General features: G+C 41.7%; 1 protein-coding gene across 9 annotated transcripts in view; it reads right to left on the bottom strand.

Annotated features, from left to right (window-relative positions):
- AAK1 (AP2 associated kinase 1) overlaps nt 1-14,494 on the bottom strand; it is a 170,747-nt gene that overhangs the window by 11,299 nt on the left and 144,954 nt on the right. For 5 of the 9 annotated variants that reach the window (XM_058667913.1, XM_058667914.1, XM_058667915.1 and 2 more), the window contains 3 exons: nt 3,571-3,672; nt 2,400-2,501; nt 1,053-1,163 (listed from right to left, as the gene is read on the bottom strand). The exons of 3 other annotated variants lie outside the window; for them this stretch is intronic. In XM_058667913.1, coding sequence (XP_058523896.1) covers nt 1,053-1,163; nt 2,400-2,501; nt 3,571-3,672 — 315 coding nt within the window. The remainder of the gene's footprint in view (nt 1-1,052; nt 1,164-2,399; nt 2,502-3,570; nt 3,673-14,494) is intronic. One more of the 9 variants, XM_058667916.1, reaches the window with a different exon arrangement.

Genomic DNA, 14,494 nt, shown 5'->3' on the forward strand with positions numbered 1-14,494 from the left:
TGCTTCAGGGAACTTCAGGGCCCAAGATCACTTGTGCTGAGCTCTCTAGAAGTTCGGTAGACTGTTTTCCATGGTAATTAAGGGGATCCTGCAGTGAGTGCTAGTTGAGTACCTGTGTTGCAAGTCACACTTTTCTGACATTACACACTGCTGTTACCACAGTCCTATCAGACTAACTGTTCAAATAGATAACTTTCCTCTACACAGCCTAGGGAAATAAACATTTTCATTATTTCAGGAGCCAAACAAAAACTCGGCTATTTTTACTGCAAACCATGGGCTAACTATTGTTAGTCATCTTAGGGAAGCCTCCTTTTTAATCTTCTGAAAATTTGCTTTTTGATGTATTCTATCCTCCTAGAAAGCTAATCTCTACTTCTCAAGCACAGAAATAAGAAAGTAAATGCCTCTGCAGAGCAAGTCAAGCATGATGTCCCTCACTGTCATAAAACACGTTAATGAGCAGAACTCAAGCTGCCTCTGCCAGTTTCAAACCAATACTAATACTAAGACTAAGAAATGAAAATGGCAGATTAGACAGAATCAATCATGACTTGGACCAAAATACAAGATTTTCACAAGTTCGTTGTTGATGGATGCATTTGAAGAACAATACCTGGTTTTTTTTGTTATTGTTAATTGCTGTCATTGCTATTCAAAAGGATTGAATTAAGAGTTGATAAAACAATCTTAAGTTCTAAGGCCAACACAGTTGGTGAGGGGTGGCCCAGGAATTTACCTGGCGGGAGTATAAAGGTGTCACACAGAATAATCTGTGCACCAGCTTCTTGCCAGAAAGCAAAAGCTTTCTTCTCCATTTTTTTTTTAGTTTGTATTATTTTTATTTTCTCTATATTTATTTATTGTCTAAGCTTTAAAAATTATCCTTACTGAAAGCTATTACAGCACAGTGGCTAAGAGTACAAACTCGAGTCTTACATATACAGAGGTAGATAAAAAACTTTACTAGCCAAGACTTTTGATAAGGAAAACTCTCAGCAGTTCTTCAGTCCTCCTACTATGTGTGGGTCTGACAAGAAGAAAGAATTTACCTTTATGGGCCGGAGCAGAGATCGCTATGGGGGCAAACTCGTCCAGAAGGTCAGTAGTAGGGTTAGGAAGCAGAGAGCAATCAAGCAGGGAATCTTCCCCGGTGAGAGAATCTGAGTTCAGTTCAACAGCATCCCCAGTCAGTGATGACATTAAATGGCACACACAATAACATCATGGGATTAGACCTCAGCCTTTACATTACTGCACTTACATACACACAATCAAGCAGAAGTGGGAGAAAGAAAACCAAAAGAAACTTGCTGAGTTCTGTGGGTTTCCATCTACAGAAACATGCATTTCCAAATTCCTGTTATCATTCACCTATAACCCAGGAGATTTTTTTTAAAACAAGTCTGTTATTTGGACACCAATATAACTTAGGAAACTCAGTTCTCAGCAGGTATCATTTCAGAAAAAAGACTTTGCAATTAGGGTTTCACTTTCCCCAAAAACTCATGGAAGAGAACTATTCTACAATGTGGTATCCAAACTGATTAGCAGGCTGATAAGATTGTGTCGTTTCTTTCAGATGTCAACCTAAGTCCCACACAAAATGCCTGTCCCCTCAATTTTAGTAAAAGAATGGAACACATAATTAATGATTCAAGATTTTTAACACAGGAATTGTTTTCTGGGAGAGTTTTCTAGCAGAAAACATGCAAATGAGGTCAAGGAAAGGGAGCCACAATATCTTTTGGGGTAACTTCTTTTTTCACTTTTACCAGACCTGTAATTGTTTCTATTCTCAGTTAAAAAATTAGTCACTTTATTGAGGTAATTAAGAACTCAATAAGAGTTAATGCTGTCAAATCTGTTATTTATGGGTAGTTAAGGCATCCTAAGAAAGTTTTGAAATGAGAGTGAAAGCAATACTGAATCAGCGGAAATTTCAACAGTGCCATAATATAACAAGTCACCTAGAAATGCTGAGAGCTCCTGGCTGTGGGCTGGATGTCACCATATAAAGGGAAGTTCCGTGCACCTGCCGACAGTGATAGACAGGAACTCTGAGGAGTTTAGGGCAACCTCACACCTCAGCAGAATTCGGCAACTGGGGAGGCAGAGGGCACTTGCTACCAGTGAACACAATCTTGAATAAGAAAATACTGTAGCCAAAATCCAGGGCTCACTCTGCAAAGAACAGAGCTCCAAAAGTACTCAATTCTTTAGAAAGGAAACCTTCCACCCCATATCTAGATGCTGGAGCTGTCAGGTCACCCATTCTCCAGGAAAAATTAGGGCCTGGGCTGCAAAATAAGCACAGGATAATCTACCACAGGTAGAACAAGTGGCTTGAAGAGCCCTGGCAATACCCAATCCCAGCAGCCGCAAGACACCTGACTGACCTGTGCGGTTGGAAGTCACTGATTCCGTCTGAGATGGGAGGCGCTGGGGAGCTGGGGGCTCCAGTCCTGGTATGAGACTCTCAACAGCAACATCAGCTTTTTCTTTTGTAACATAGCATTAAGAAAGGAGAGGAGAGGGTACAGGAAAGGATGTCAGAAAGTTCTGGAGGGAATGCAGCGAAGTTGTTCTTCTACAGGTGACAATGCATGCCAGTTCCAAACAAGACATTGTAGGTGACTTCCATTATTTGTACTGTTTTGCATGCCGGAGCATGAACGTACAAGAGTAACCGCTGAGGACAGACTCGGTGGTAATTGCTTCTCACAATATCAGTCACTTGGCAAACCCCTTCCATATCAGAAGAGACAGGCTGTTAATTTTGCTTTCCTTAAAGGCCAAACCTGGGGGCAAACATCCTGTGTGCTGTGCAAGGCCATTAACCCAAGTCAAAGCCTATCTTGTGATGTAGCTGCCAAGTTCCCATTCTGCAACAGGGGATTTCCTGCAGCTGGAGGCGTACCACTCCGTGAGTTTATAGCATTTCTGAGTTCTGGGACATTTTGTCCAAAGGTATCACTATACTGTGAATGACTGGCCTCTCCTGGAGTACAGGAGCCTTGAACGTTCTGTGGGTCTGGCCTGTACTGCTGCTGGAGTACAGTGAAGTTAAAATGCAGAACAGGAAGCAGACCCAGTCCTGTCCTCACTTCTGGTTCTCAGAAGGCTTCATCACTGGGTCAAGTGACTGGCACTTGGGATGTACATGTCCTTATAAAGAAGAATTTGTTCAATTCCATAAAGTACAACAAAGATGACTAAGAAGCCAACTTTTTTTCATGAAGTTTCCATAGCTATATGTGAATGTTTCTATATTCCTGCACATTTAGGAGAAATTCTAGGTTATTAAGAAAAACAAACATTACAATGCTATGCTCCTGAAAACAGAGAACACTTTCCCGGGAATGATCATAAGCAGGAACACAGAGCCCTGCCCTCTTGGTTAGCACAAGACATGGCTCGAAAATCAAGGGGCTTTGTTTTCTGCTCTTCCCTAGGGTTCTTCCTGTTAACCAGGAACTTCTCACACCTGAAGCATGTGCACGCGCGTGTGCACACACACACACATGCACACCCCACGCACAGCTAAAGAAACAGAGACAATGACATTACCAATCACAGCCTCGGCAGTGCTACCAAAAGGATCTGTCAAAGGCAAGAGGTCAGGGAGCAGAAGAGAAGTGTCAGGTGATTTGAGTCCCTCAATTAGTTTTTCTGGATTGGGCAGAGAGGCAAAGAAAAAGTGCAGTGAGATTAAAGCAAGCAGATCTTTCACCATTTTCTAAGACGTTTTAGAGGCCAACATTTGATATAGCTTCACCATAAAAATGACTAATGTTAGTAAATTGTTAATAATAGGCTTTCAAAATTTAAAGATTAAAAAAAGATTACTTTCCCAACCAAAGCATTTATTTGTAATGCCTTCAAGATGCTGTCATAGGTTTGCTTTTGAGGTATAATTTACATATAATGAAAGTCACCAAGTTTAAGCACATACAATCCCATTACATGTATATTAATATAATTACCATTAACATACTGAGTTAAAACAGTTCCAATGCCCTAAAAAGTTCCCTTGTGTCCCTTCATAGTCAATGCTTCCTCTCTCCCCAAATGCTCACAATCCTGGATCTGCTTTCTGGTCCTATAGTTATGCCGTTTCCAGAATTTTCTACAAAGGGAACCATATAGTATGTGGTCTTCTGTGTGTAGTTCTCACTTGAGTAACTGTATTAAGATCTGTCCATTCTGCAGCATGCATTAGCAGTCCACTCTGTTTCACCCTGAGCAGTGTTCCACTGTATGGATGTACCACATTTTGGTCCATTTACCAGTAAACAGACATGTGACTGATTCAGGTTTGAACTATTAAACAATTAAACTGCCATAGCTTCTATACACAAGTCATTGAAAATTCATTTCTCTTCCTGGACTTAGTTTTGACTCTCTTTTATGATTAACTTGTATTTAAACACAGTTTGTAACTCAGAGAGAATCCATTCACCCACAACAATGTTAACTTCACAAGCTATTTATTAACTAGCAGCTGTGCATCTGTGATAGGCTGGTACTCAATTATTCCACGGTCAAATTTCACAAATTCACTTAAGCCTGCAGATGGACTGTGACGCTGTGCCTGTCTTCTGGCCAAGACATTAAAAGACATGAGAAGACACCACATTTGTCACCTCTGTTAACTATGATAATGTGCACACATAGAGATTCCTTCCAAAACAATTCCTTTAGCCTGGATCCATCAGTAATCCACTATTTTTTTTTAAAAAGATTTATTTATTTTCATTGCAAAGTCAGATATACAGAAGGAGGAGAGACAGAGAGGAAGATGTTCCATCCTATGATTCACTCCCCAAGTGACTGCAATGGCCAGAGCTCAGTCAATCTGAAGCCAGGAGCCAGGATCTTCCTCCAGGTCTCCCATGCGGGTGCAGGGTCCCAAGGCTTTGGGTCATCCTCGAATGCTTTCCCAGGCCACAAGCAGGGAACTGGATGGGAAGTGGGGCCACTGGGATTAGAACCGGTGCCCATATGGGATCCCGGTGCGTTCAAGGTGAGGACTTTAGCCACAAGGCCACTGTGCAGGGCCCAGTAATTCTCTATTAACCTTTAACTTATTAAAAGTAGAATATTAACTTGAAACAAAGCCATGAATCATAGAATCTTACAGGAAGGAATGAATTTAGAGTTCATACTTCCTGTTACTTGAGACAGAGGTCACAAATTGTATAACTTCCTAGCAAAAGACACATCAGCAATGTTTTTTCTATTACAGAAATAAAATGCCATTTTGATAAAAGTATAATTAAAGAGTCTGCTTGAGAAACTGCAGAAACAAAGTTCAGTATCTGTATGAAACATTTTAATGGCTTTGTAATCTTCTAGGTCGCTGGGAATTGAGATAAGCAACAAATAAACTAAAATTCATGGAAGGATAGGAAGCAAATCTTAGGTGATCCATAACTGCACACATCCAAATGAAGAATAGATTTCAGGGTCTTGGCAAATAACTAACCTCAGAATGATGAACACACTGCAGAAGAAGAAATTTTTTTACATATAAAGCCAATTCCCCCTCTTTGGGGTAAACGGAATGTGAGTATTTTTGAATTAACTGACAATATGCTACATGCCTCATTTATACCTAATTTTCACTGATGAAAGGAAAGAAGAAAAAAGGGACTTCTCAATAGCAGGACAGAAGAGCAGTAGGGCAGGATCCATGCATGCTATACATGTATAATCACATCAGTGTTAATCTTGCACTGAACATATTTCATTATAGGACAAGATGTTCAACTATCTTTGACGGAAGATGGTTTTCTTATGAAGTCTGCCACTTCATTATCATGAACACTTTTTATTCTTCCTCCAAAAACTCATTTAAAAATGCAATTTGCTCAACTCATTTAGCACTTATGTATCTGCAATTCTGTAATGCTATGGATAAAAAAAAATAAAGATTCCAAATTAATTACTTGCTCATCGTTCATCCAGCTGTTTGCCCAGGTGTGAAAACTCAGGCTAACAGTCTTTCAGAATCGGATTCTAACGTCTGGTGATGCACTGCGACCACGGTGCAGTTCTCTCCTCTCACACTACTTCCTCACCTGTCACATGAAGACAGCTCCCCACCTCCTCTAAGCCTTCTCTACACCCTCCCTGACACATTAAGATACTGTTGGAGCAGATGGCTCTCACTTCTCTTGTAGTCCTGACAATGTGACTAAAAGCAGAGAGGGTGTCTTATTGACCTCTGTAGCCTCAATTCTCAGGCTCCTTCCCAGGTCTCTGCCACTCCTGTGTCTTCTGGTTTGATGGGGGAAGATGAAAGATTAGCTGGAACATGTCAAGTACTTCAACAAGAATCTAATTCCTTTAGTGGACCCTAGCAGAAAGTATGTAAGTAGGTAAAAAAAAAGCACCTGTGTACATACAAATACATGCACGTTGTGGGTCGAAATGGAAGAGAGTAGGGATGGGGCTAATGTGTCAAATTTAAGAAAGCATACTTCCTGACTAAACCTACAGAAGCAGGCTGTTTGTGAGTCTTCTGTGTGGTCCACTTGGCAATGTGGGAAGCAGAAGCAGAGGACAGAGTAAAGCCAGGGAGAAGACCACCAGTGTCAGGAGGCCAGCATGCTCAAAGCTCCCAGTACTCTTCCAATACAGAATGGCTGCCAGCTCTTCAATGGCTGCCTTCCAGTTACCATCACAACAAGGGCTTTAACCCGCCCTCCAAAATCCCATCAAATTTGGGAACACCAGCACAGTTAAAGAAATAGGGATAATCAGACAGAGAATGGTAGAACCTGGACTCATCTTCAAGTTCTCCCTACACATTACCTACAGGGACTGCCTGTTTCCAACAGCATAAAGACAAGTTCCCAGGGACACAGTCCCAAGCACAACGGTTAAGTTTTTAAAGGCATGTTGGCACTGGGAGGAAATACAAATCCTACCCAATTCAGCCTTCTCAGTTATGCACGAAAAAACTAGATCAAGAAAGGCAAAAAGCAGTGTGTCCAAGATCTCACAGCAAGTAACAGAATTAGCTACAACAAATACTCAGATATTCTACCACACTAGAGATTCCTTTTTCAGGCTTAACTAAAGCTTTGATTGCTTTAAAATGTAATGCTTCTTGGGCTTAGCAGCGTGGCCTAGTGGCTAAGGTCCTCGCCTTGATCCCATATGGCTGCTGGTTCTAATCCCGGCAGCTCCACTTCCTCTCTGTCTCTCCTCCTCTCAGTTTATCTGACTTTGTAATAAAAAAATAAAATAAATCTTTAAAAAAAAAATGTAATGCTTCTTACAACAGATCACATCTAAAAATAATGTCATTTTTGGCCACTATAAATTGGGGATGAGGAACCTTTTGCCTGACAAGGGCTATTTGGATATTTATAATATCGTGCATGGGCCATACACAAGTACCAACTTAAAAATTATCCTGCTATGCATTCAGTGAAATTCAAGGCTCGCCTATAGTTTCCTTGGAAGGTCCAGACGAAATGATTCTGCATAAGCGGCCTCTAGGAGAGATGTTTTCCCACTCGTACTATAGATAAAGAACTTCGGAGCCAAATATAATGTGAGGCAAGAAGAAAGCTATATGATGCTGAGAATCTATAAATGTTGGAGCCCGGAGGCCTCCCATCTCCATCATGGGCTGATCCTGACATCCCTCATATTAACCCATTCTTTATCTCACAGGTTTATTAAAAACATACTACAGTCAATGGCACAGGGAAGCATGGCACAGAGAAAAGAGTGATTAATATAGGAAACTGTCAAAAGTGTTTTTGGTGTGTTTGGTTTCTCTTTTACCAGACATGTTCTTTAAGATTCCAACTTCTTGGGAGGAGACAGAGAAAGACACCTTTCATCTGTGAGTTCATTTCCCAAAATGGTCACAGGGCCTGGGTCTGGGTCAAGTCAAAGCCAGGATCCTGGAATGGTTATCTGGTTTCCCACATGTTTTCAGGAGCTGAGGCTCCTGGAGCCTCTTCTGTTGCTTTCCCAGGTGCATTAGCAGGGAGCTGGAGTAGAAGTGGAGCACCTGGGACTCCAAGCGCTCCATGAGGGATGCCTGGCTTTGCAGGCAGTAGCTGAATTTATAAAGCAACAGCACTAGATCCAATGTTCCAACTCTTCAAAAAATTTTTATTAATATAAAGAGAATAGATTTCATGTATTTTATAGGTTCAGTCTAAGAAGATAACCATATTTCCTTCCCTCCCTCTCCAAGATTCAAACTCTGGATCATGTACCACCTCAGCATATAATGACTTATGGATATATAATAACCCAGGGCTTTTAAAGTAAATCTTGCATGAATCATGGGAAATTGCTTCTCTAGACACACACAAAAAACCCCTCTCCCAGGACAGTGTGAACCTGAAATGTACAGACTCACACTCTTGCTCTCAATTAGTCAAGGCAACAGATCAAGGAAACCCAGCATATATTCATAGATTGCATGTAATCACCGCAAGAAACATTTAACAAGAATTGTTCCAGCTCCATGCTAGAATCACAACCCACTAACACCATCATATTTTAGTACATGTGAAAAGTGACACGTAAGTGATAGAAGAAAACTGTACATTTTTCTATCGGTTCCTAGGCTGCCTCTGTTTTTTTATTGTTGTTTTTACATCAAATTTGAAATGAGGATTTGTGTACATGTGCTTATGACGACTCCAGATTGCAAATGTTTGCATATGCATAAGTACCTCTGCATGCATCTGTGTGGTGCTAAAAGGATACCTGTGTTTGGCGAGGGTACTCTTCTACATGCCTTACCATCTGTGATGCTACGTTTTATAGTACTTTACCTGGGGTCTGCAAATACTCCAAAAGAAAGAAGTAACATGAAAGAATAAAAAAGGCAGAATTTGTTACTTAACTCTCCTACGTATCAGTTTTCTCACTTATAAATAGCGGACAAGAATGACCTGGAAGGGTTGTTTGTCAGGACTAGATAGCTATATTCATCACAATCAATTTGTGTGTGTGTGTGTCTAATCAAACTAAATTGCTTTTGTATATAAAGGAGGACTAACTTCTAAAAAAGACGACTAGGCAGAAAAGGGGGCTTTCAGCCGCAGGAAGGCCTGTGAGTAAACAATGCATATGTGTGGGGCTTCAAATGTTACTGAAATACTTTGGTCCATGAACAGGATAAACAGAATTCCTGAGCTGCAGGGCAGCTCTGGGAGCAGGCAGCATGGTCTAATAGAGTGTAAGGAAAGGTATCAAAAGACAGGAGACCTAAGTTTGCATGACACTTCAGGCAAATCGCTTACTCTCTCTGCATCTATATTTCCTATTGATAAAAATTAAAGCAAACGTAAAGGCCGTATATACTCTAAAAGTCAACCATCCAGCACAAAGGGGGAAACGAACGGTCAAAACAGTTCCTTAAGAGATGGATGTATGAAAGTAGAAGTCCTAACTGAAAATAACTACAGAGGAGGGGCCTAAGCAGGCCCTGTGGCAGCAGGCTTTGGCAAGTTTAGGGAGCTCACTCAACACACCAATCATGCACACTTGACCCAGGAAGGGACAGCCATGGCAGCAGGGTGCATATGTGGGCAAAGATCTAGGCTTGCTTCTTACATGAAAATAATGATAAAGTTCTATTATTTTTCTTTTATCATGAAAGTAATACACATTTATTGCAGAAAACATGGGAAATTTAGATAAACCAAATGATTAAAGTTAAACAATACATATAACACAATCCTGGCAGCCCAAATGGAAGCCATTTGGAGTCTTGACTGCTCTACTTCTGATCCAGCTCCTTGTTAACTCACCTGGGAAAACAGCACAAACTGGCCCAAGTGCTTGGGCTCCTCTATTCACACGGGAGACCCAGATGAAGCTCTAGGCTCCGTGCTTCAACCTAGCCCAGCCCCAGTCCTTGCAGCCATTTGGACAGTGAATTGATGAATGGAAGTGCTCTCTCTCTTTTTGTCTCACACACATTTTCCCCTCTCCCTCTCTCTGTGTATGTAACCTGCATTCAAAATATATAAGACAAACCTTTAAAAAATAATTTAAAAAAATCCTAACACAAGACTAAGATATACAAAGTTGTGACCACTCTAAAATATCAGGACAGATACCTATTTATACAGATTAAAAATAAGGATTTGCCTGAAGCCCCTTCCAGCCCTAATTAGGAAGACAAATATGAGAAGCAGCAAAGTTTGAACTGATAAACATGGAAGAGCATGGAATGAGCTCACCAAAGAGAGGATGTGGATGTTACAGCTCTGTGGCTTGGAAATTATCATACTGTCTGACTTGGTGTAAGCCCTGAAGTCTTGTGATGAGAGGTATTGTCTAGGAGCTAAGTTGAGAAACCAGGCATTCAACCACCTGTGACATCAGCAAGTAGAAAACAAAAGCCAAAAGTTAAAACTGCAAGACAAACTTCCAAAAGTCAAGACAAACTCTATTTTTGATCTTTTTTTTTTTTTTAATGCCGTAAGATGGCAGGCAGAAGCGAGTGAGATGTTAAGCAAACAGCTATGGGGACAAGGCTCATACCAACAACAGACCAGGAGGAAAACATGGCTTTTCTATCCCAACTTTTTAAAAAACACTGGACCACCATAAACCAAGAGGCATGCACATAGATTCGAAGTCTCTAATTCTAGGAAGCAGCACTTATGGGGCAAGTAGTATATTCTTGCTCGGGCTTGTGAAACACTGATGTCAAGACTGACGTCAAGTTTCGAAGAACCACAAAAATTGTTTCTGCAGTAGTGCAGCTTTTTGTGGCAAACGATTGGGTGAATATACAAAAATTAATAGAATCACCCTATGATCCAGAAATCTAATTTCTGGGCATATATCCCACAGAATGAGAATGCCTCAAAGAGATATTTATGTTTGTTCATTTGTGATTATAGTGGCATTAGTCACAAAAGCTAAAAGCTGGAAGCAATCCAAGAGCCCAAGAACAGATGAAAAGACAGACAGCGGGAACACAGCATGGCTCAGGAGCTAAGGTGCTGCTTGAGGAGCCCCCAGACTGCAGTGCCTCGCTACCTTGCTTTCACCTCACCTGAGGGTTGCTATTGCACAGCCCAGGAGGCAGCAAGCGACAGATCAATTACTTTGGTCTCCCAAACCTAACTGGGAGACTTGCCCTGAATTCTTGGCTGCTGGCTTCAGCCTGGCCCAAGCCTAGCTGCTGCAGGCATTCAGGGAGTGAAGGATGGGAGATCTTTGTCCCTCTCTATGTATTCTTTCAAATAAAATAAGCAATTAAAAAAATTGTAGGGTCCAGCACAATGGCTCAATCTTTACCTTTCAAGTGTCAGGATCTCATATGGGCACTGGTTCATATCCTGGCTGCTCCACTTCCCCTCCAACTCCCTGCTTGTGGCCTGGGAAAACAGCAGAGGATGGCCCAAGTCCTTGGGACCCTGCACCCATGTGGGAGAGCCAGAGAAGGTTCCTGGTTCCTGGCTTCAGATTGGCTCAGCTGTGGCCATTGAGGTTATCTGGGAGGTGAACCAGAGGATGGAAGATCTTCTATTTCTGCTTCTCTCCATAAATCTGATCTGTATTTCCAATAAAGATAAATCAATAGTTCCCTTTTAAAAGATACTCTGCCTTAAAAAAATTGATATATACATATAGCTGAATGAGACCAAATTGCAGAAAAGAAATCCTGACATATGCTTTAACATACAAGAAGTTTTAAAGACACTATGCTAAATCAGTTGTGAAAGGACAAACACAAGGAAGCTTTAAAAAGTTATGTGGAAAGCAGATATTAAAACATAAAAACCTAGGGTTGGATTTCAAAATGATTGCACCCAAACAAAACTTTTCTTTTCATACATGTTTCCTTAGAGTTTCTGAAGTCCCTTTGTACTGCAGGATTCTACTTCTATGAGGTGCCCAGAGTAGTAAAACCCAGAGACAGAAAGTCAAACAGTGGTATTAAGAGTTACGGTGCAACAGGCTATCCCAAGCAGCTTGTTGGGATACCCATATCTCATATCAGAGTACCAGTTCGTGTACTGGCTGCTCTGTGCTTCCTAACCAACTTCCTACTAATGTGCCTGGGAGGCAGTGGATGATGGCCCAAGTATTTATGCCCCTGTCACCCACTGGGAGACCTGGATGGGGTTCCTGATTCCTGGCTTTGGCCTGACCTGGCCCTCACTGTTGGAGGAATTTGGGGAGTCAAACGAAGATTACTCGCTCGTTTTCTACCTCTGCCTTTCAAAATAGTAAGCAAGCAAGTAAATAAACAATTTTAAAAGTAGAAGCGCAGTTGCTGTGGCAGAGGGAGAAGACACAGAGTTACTGTTAGATGCATAGCTTTGCAAGATGAAAAAAGTTGTGCAGAAGGAGATAACAGTTTCAAAGCAATGTGAATGTGCTTAATGTTACTGAAGTGTACCTGTGCATATGATTAAAATGGTCAACTTTTTAAAAAATGTTTATCTATTAGATTTATGAAGAGAAGGAGAGACAGAGGGAGATATCTTCCATCCACTGATTCACTCCCCAAATGGCCACAATGGCTGGAGCTAAGCTGATTCGAAGCCAGGAGCCTCCTTTCTCACTTGGATACAGGGTCCCAAGGCATTGGGCTATCCCTGCTGTTTTTCCAGGCCACAGCCAGGGAGCTGGATAGGAAAAAAAGTTGGGACACGAACCAGTGCCTGTAGGGGAATTCAGGTGCTTTCAAGATGAGGATTTAGCCATTGAGCCATTGTGCTGGGCCCTAATATAGTCGATTTTGTTTCACATATTTTCCAGTTTAAAAAATAACTGATCACAAATCTTTCCCTCAATTTTGAGAGGAAATTTCTACATCCTTCCACCACACTTAAACACTTTGGTACTCTTGCCAGTTGGTCTGGTCTCCAACACAAACTGAAGGCAAAGGAAATGCATAGGCAGCAGGCGAAAGCTGAGACCCAAGAGTTAGGCTTTAATTTAGAACTGGTGAGGAAACAAACTTTCTAAGAAAATTTGTGTTTTAGAAAACAAAAGCTCTGCTTAAAACAAACAAGCCCGCAATTTTACCAGGCCTTTTATCAACGATGTGATTGTCACTGCATCCAGGAAATCTATTTTAACAGCTCTCAGTTATATACAAGTTTAAGGTTACAGGAGCAAGTTTAATTAGTTTTGGGAAGAGAAAAACATCACTCTATAATCACTGGTACTGTGGATAAGGACCCAGACCCAAAGTTGGAATAGTATTTCTGTCTTTATTATAATTTAACCTAAAAATTTGAAATATATAATTTACCAGAGCCTCCTGACTACCCCATTTGGGTTTTAAAATAGCCAAGGAGAACAGAGTTTAATGATTCAACAAAATCATTGAAATACTAAGCAGCAAAGATCTGGGTCTGAAAAGTTCTATTCTATTTTCGTATTTCCCCAAACCTTAAATTTAGCTTTATTGATCCAGGAACTGTTCCAAAGACAACAGAAGCATCCACTGCTCAGAGGACGTATCCTGGCACAGGCAGGACAACACCACTCTTCCACAAGATGGGATGTTACTTAACATTTCCACCCTGTATCAGTAAGGTTAAAGGAAACTATACGTGACAACATTTTCACAGTCCACAGTAAAAATGCTGTCACTGAAAGGCATGGCTCACAGGGGACCAAGATTCCATATGCTTATCAGCAGCTGAATGTAGACAGTGAGCAAGTACCCAAAAGCAGCTCCAAAGCCCAACTGCTGTGCACCTGGGCTACAGGTGACAAATGTGCAGCCTGCTCAGACCCCAGAGACATCGGCCCCTCCACCCCTCCCTTCCTCAAGGCGCTAAGGAACGATGCAGGGCTCTGATAAGGAGGCTGTGCCAGCACAATGCGGCCAGCAACTACAGGGCGGAGTGGAAGGATCTGCTGACCTTGTCTATTCCTCTGTAAGCCTGGGCTTGGCAGCTCTCTGACCAGCCTGGGTGGGGTAGAAGGTCTGGCCAGGGGTTGTTGGAGGCACTAATGGAAGGCTTGGTGGTTAGCAGCTGACAGTCTCAGATTTTATTTTACCCATCCATTTGATTTGCAAATAGTCACGAAAGGCAGACCATGCCAGCCAGTGCACGTGGCATTTGGTGTCACAGTGATGAGTGACCCAGACCAAAGTCCCCTCCCTGAAAACAATGATATTCTGGTGAGGAATGACAGAGAATGAATAAATAAAATCAGACAATGTTCTGATAAGTGACATGAAGAAAAAAGCTAGGTGTGTGGCTAAGTCCCTGTGGGATCACACTGGGCCCCTCTGGGAAGGTACATGTGAACTAAGACCCACGTGTTAAATGGCACGCAGGAGCAAAGCTGCAGCAGAAGCTTCTCAGGCAGAGTCTCAGCAAGTGCAAATGCCCTGAGGCGGGAATGATCTTAGCCTGCCCAGGAAAGATAAGGCTAAAGGCAAGAATGCTATGAGCTGAGGTCATCTGGGGCCTGGCAGGTCACAGAAAAATGTCTGGATTTCATGCTCAGAGATAGGGAAATT

This window comes from Ochotona princeps, chromosome 8 (assembly GCF_030435755.1).
Source record: "Ochotona princeps isolate mOchPri1 chromosome 8, mOchPri1.hap1, whole genome shotgun sequence".
Classification (NCBI taxonomy): domain Eukaryota; kingdom Metazoa; phylum Chordata; class Mammalia; order Lagomorpha; family Ochotonidae; genus Ochotona; species Ochotona princeps.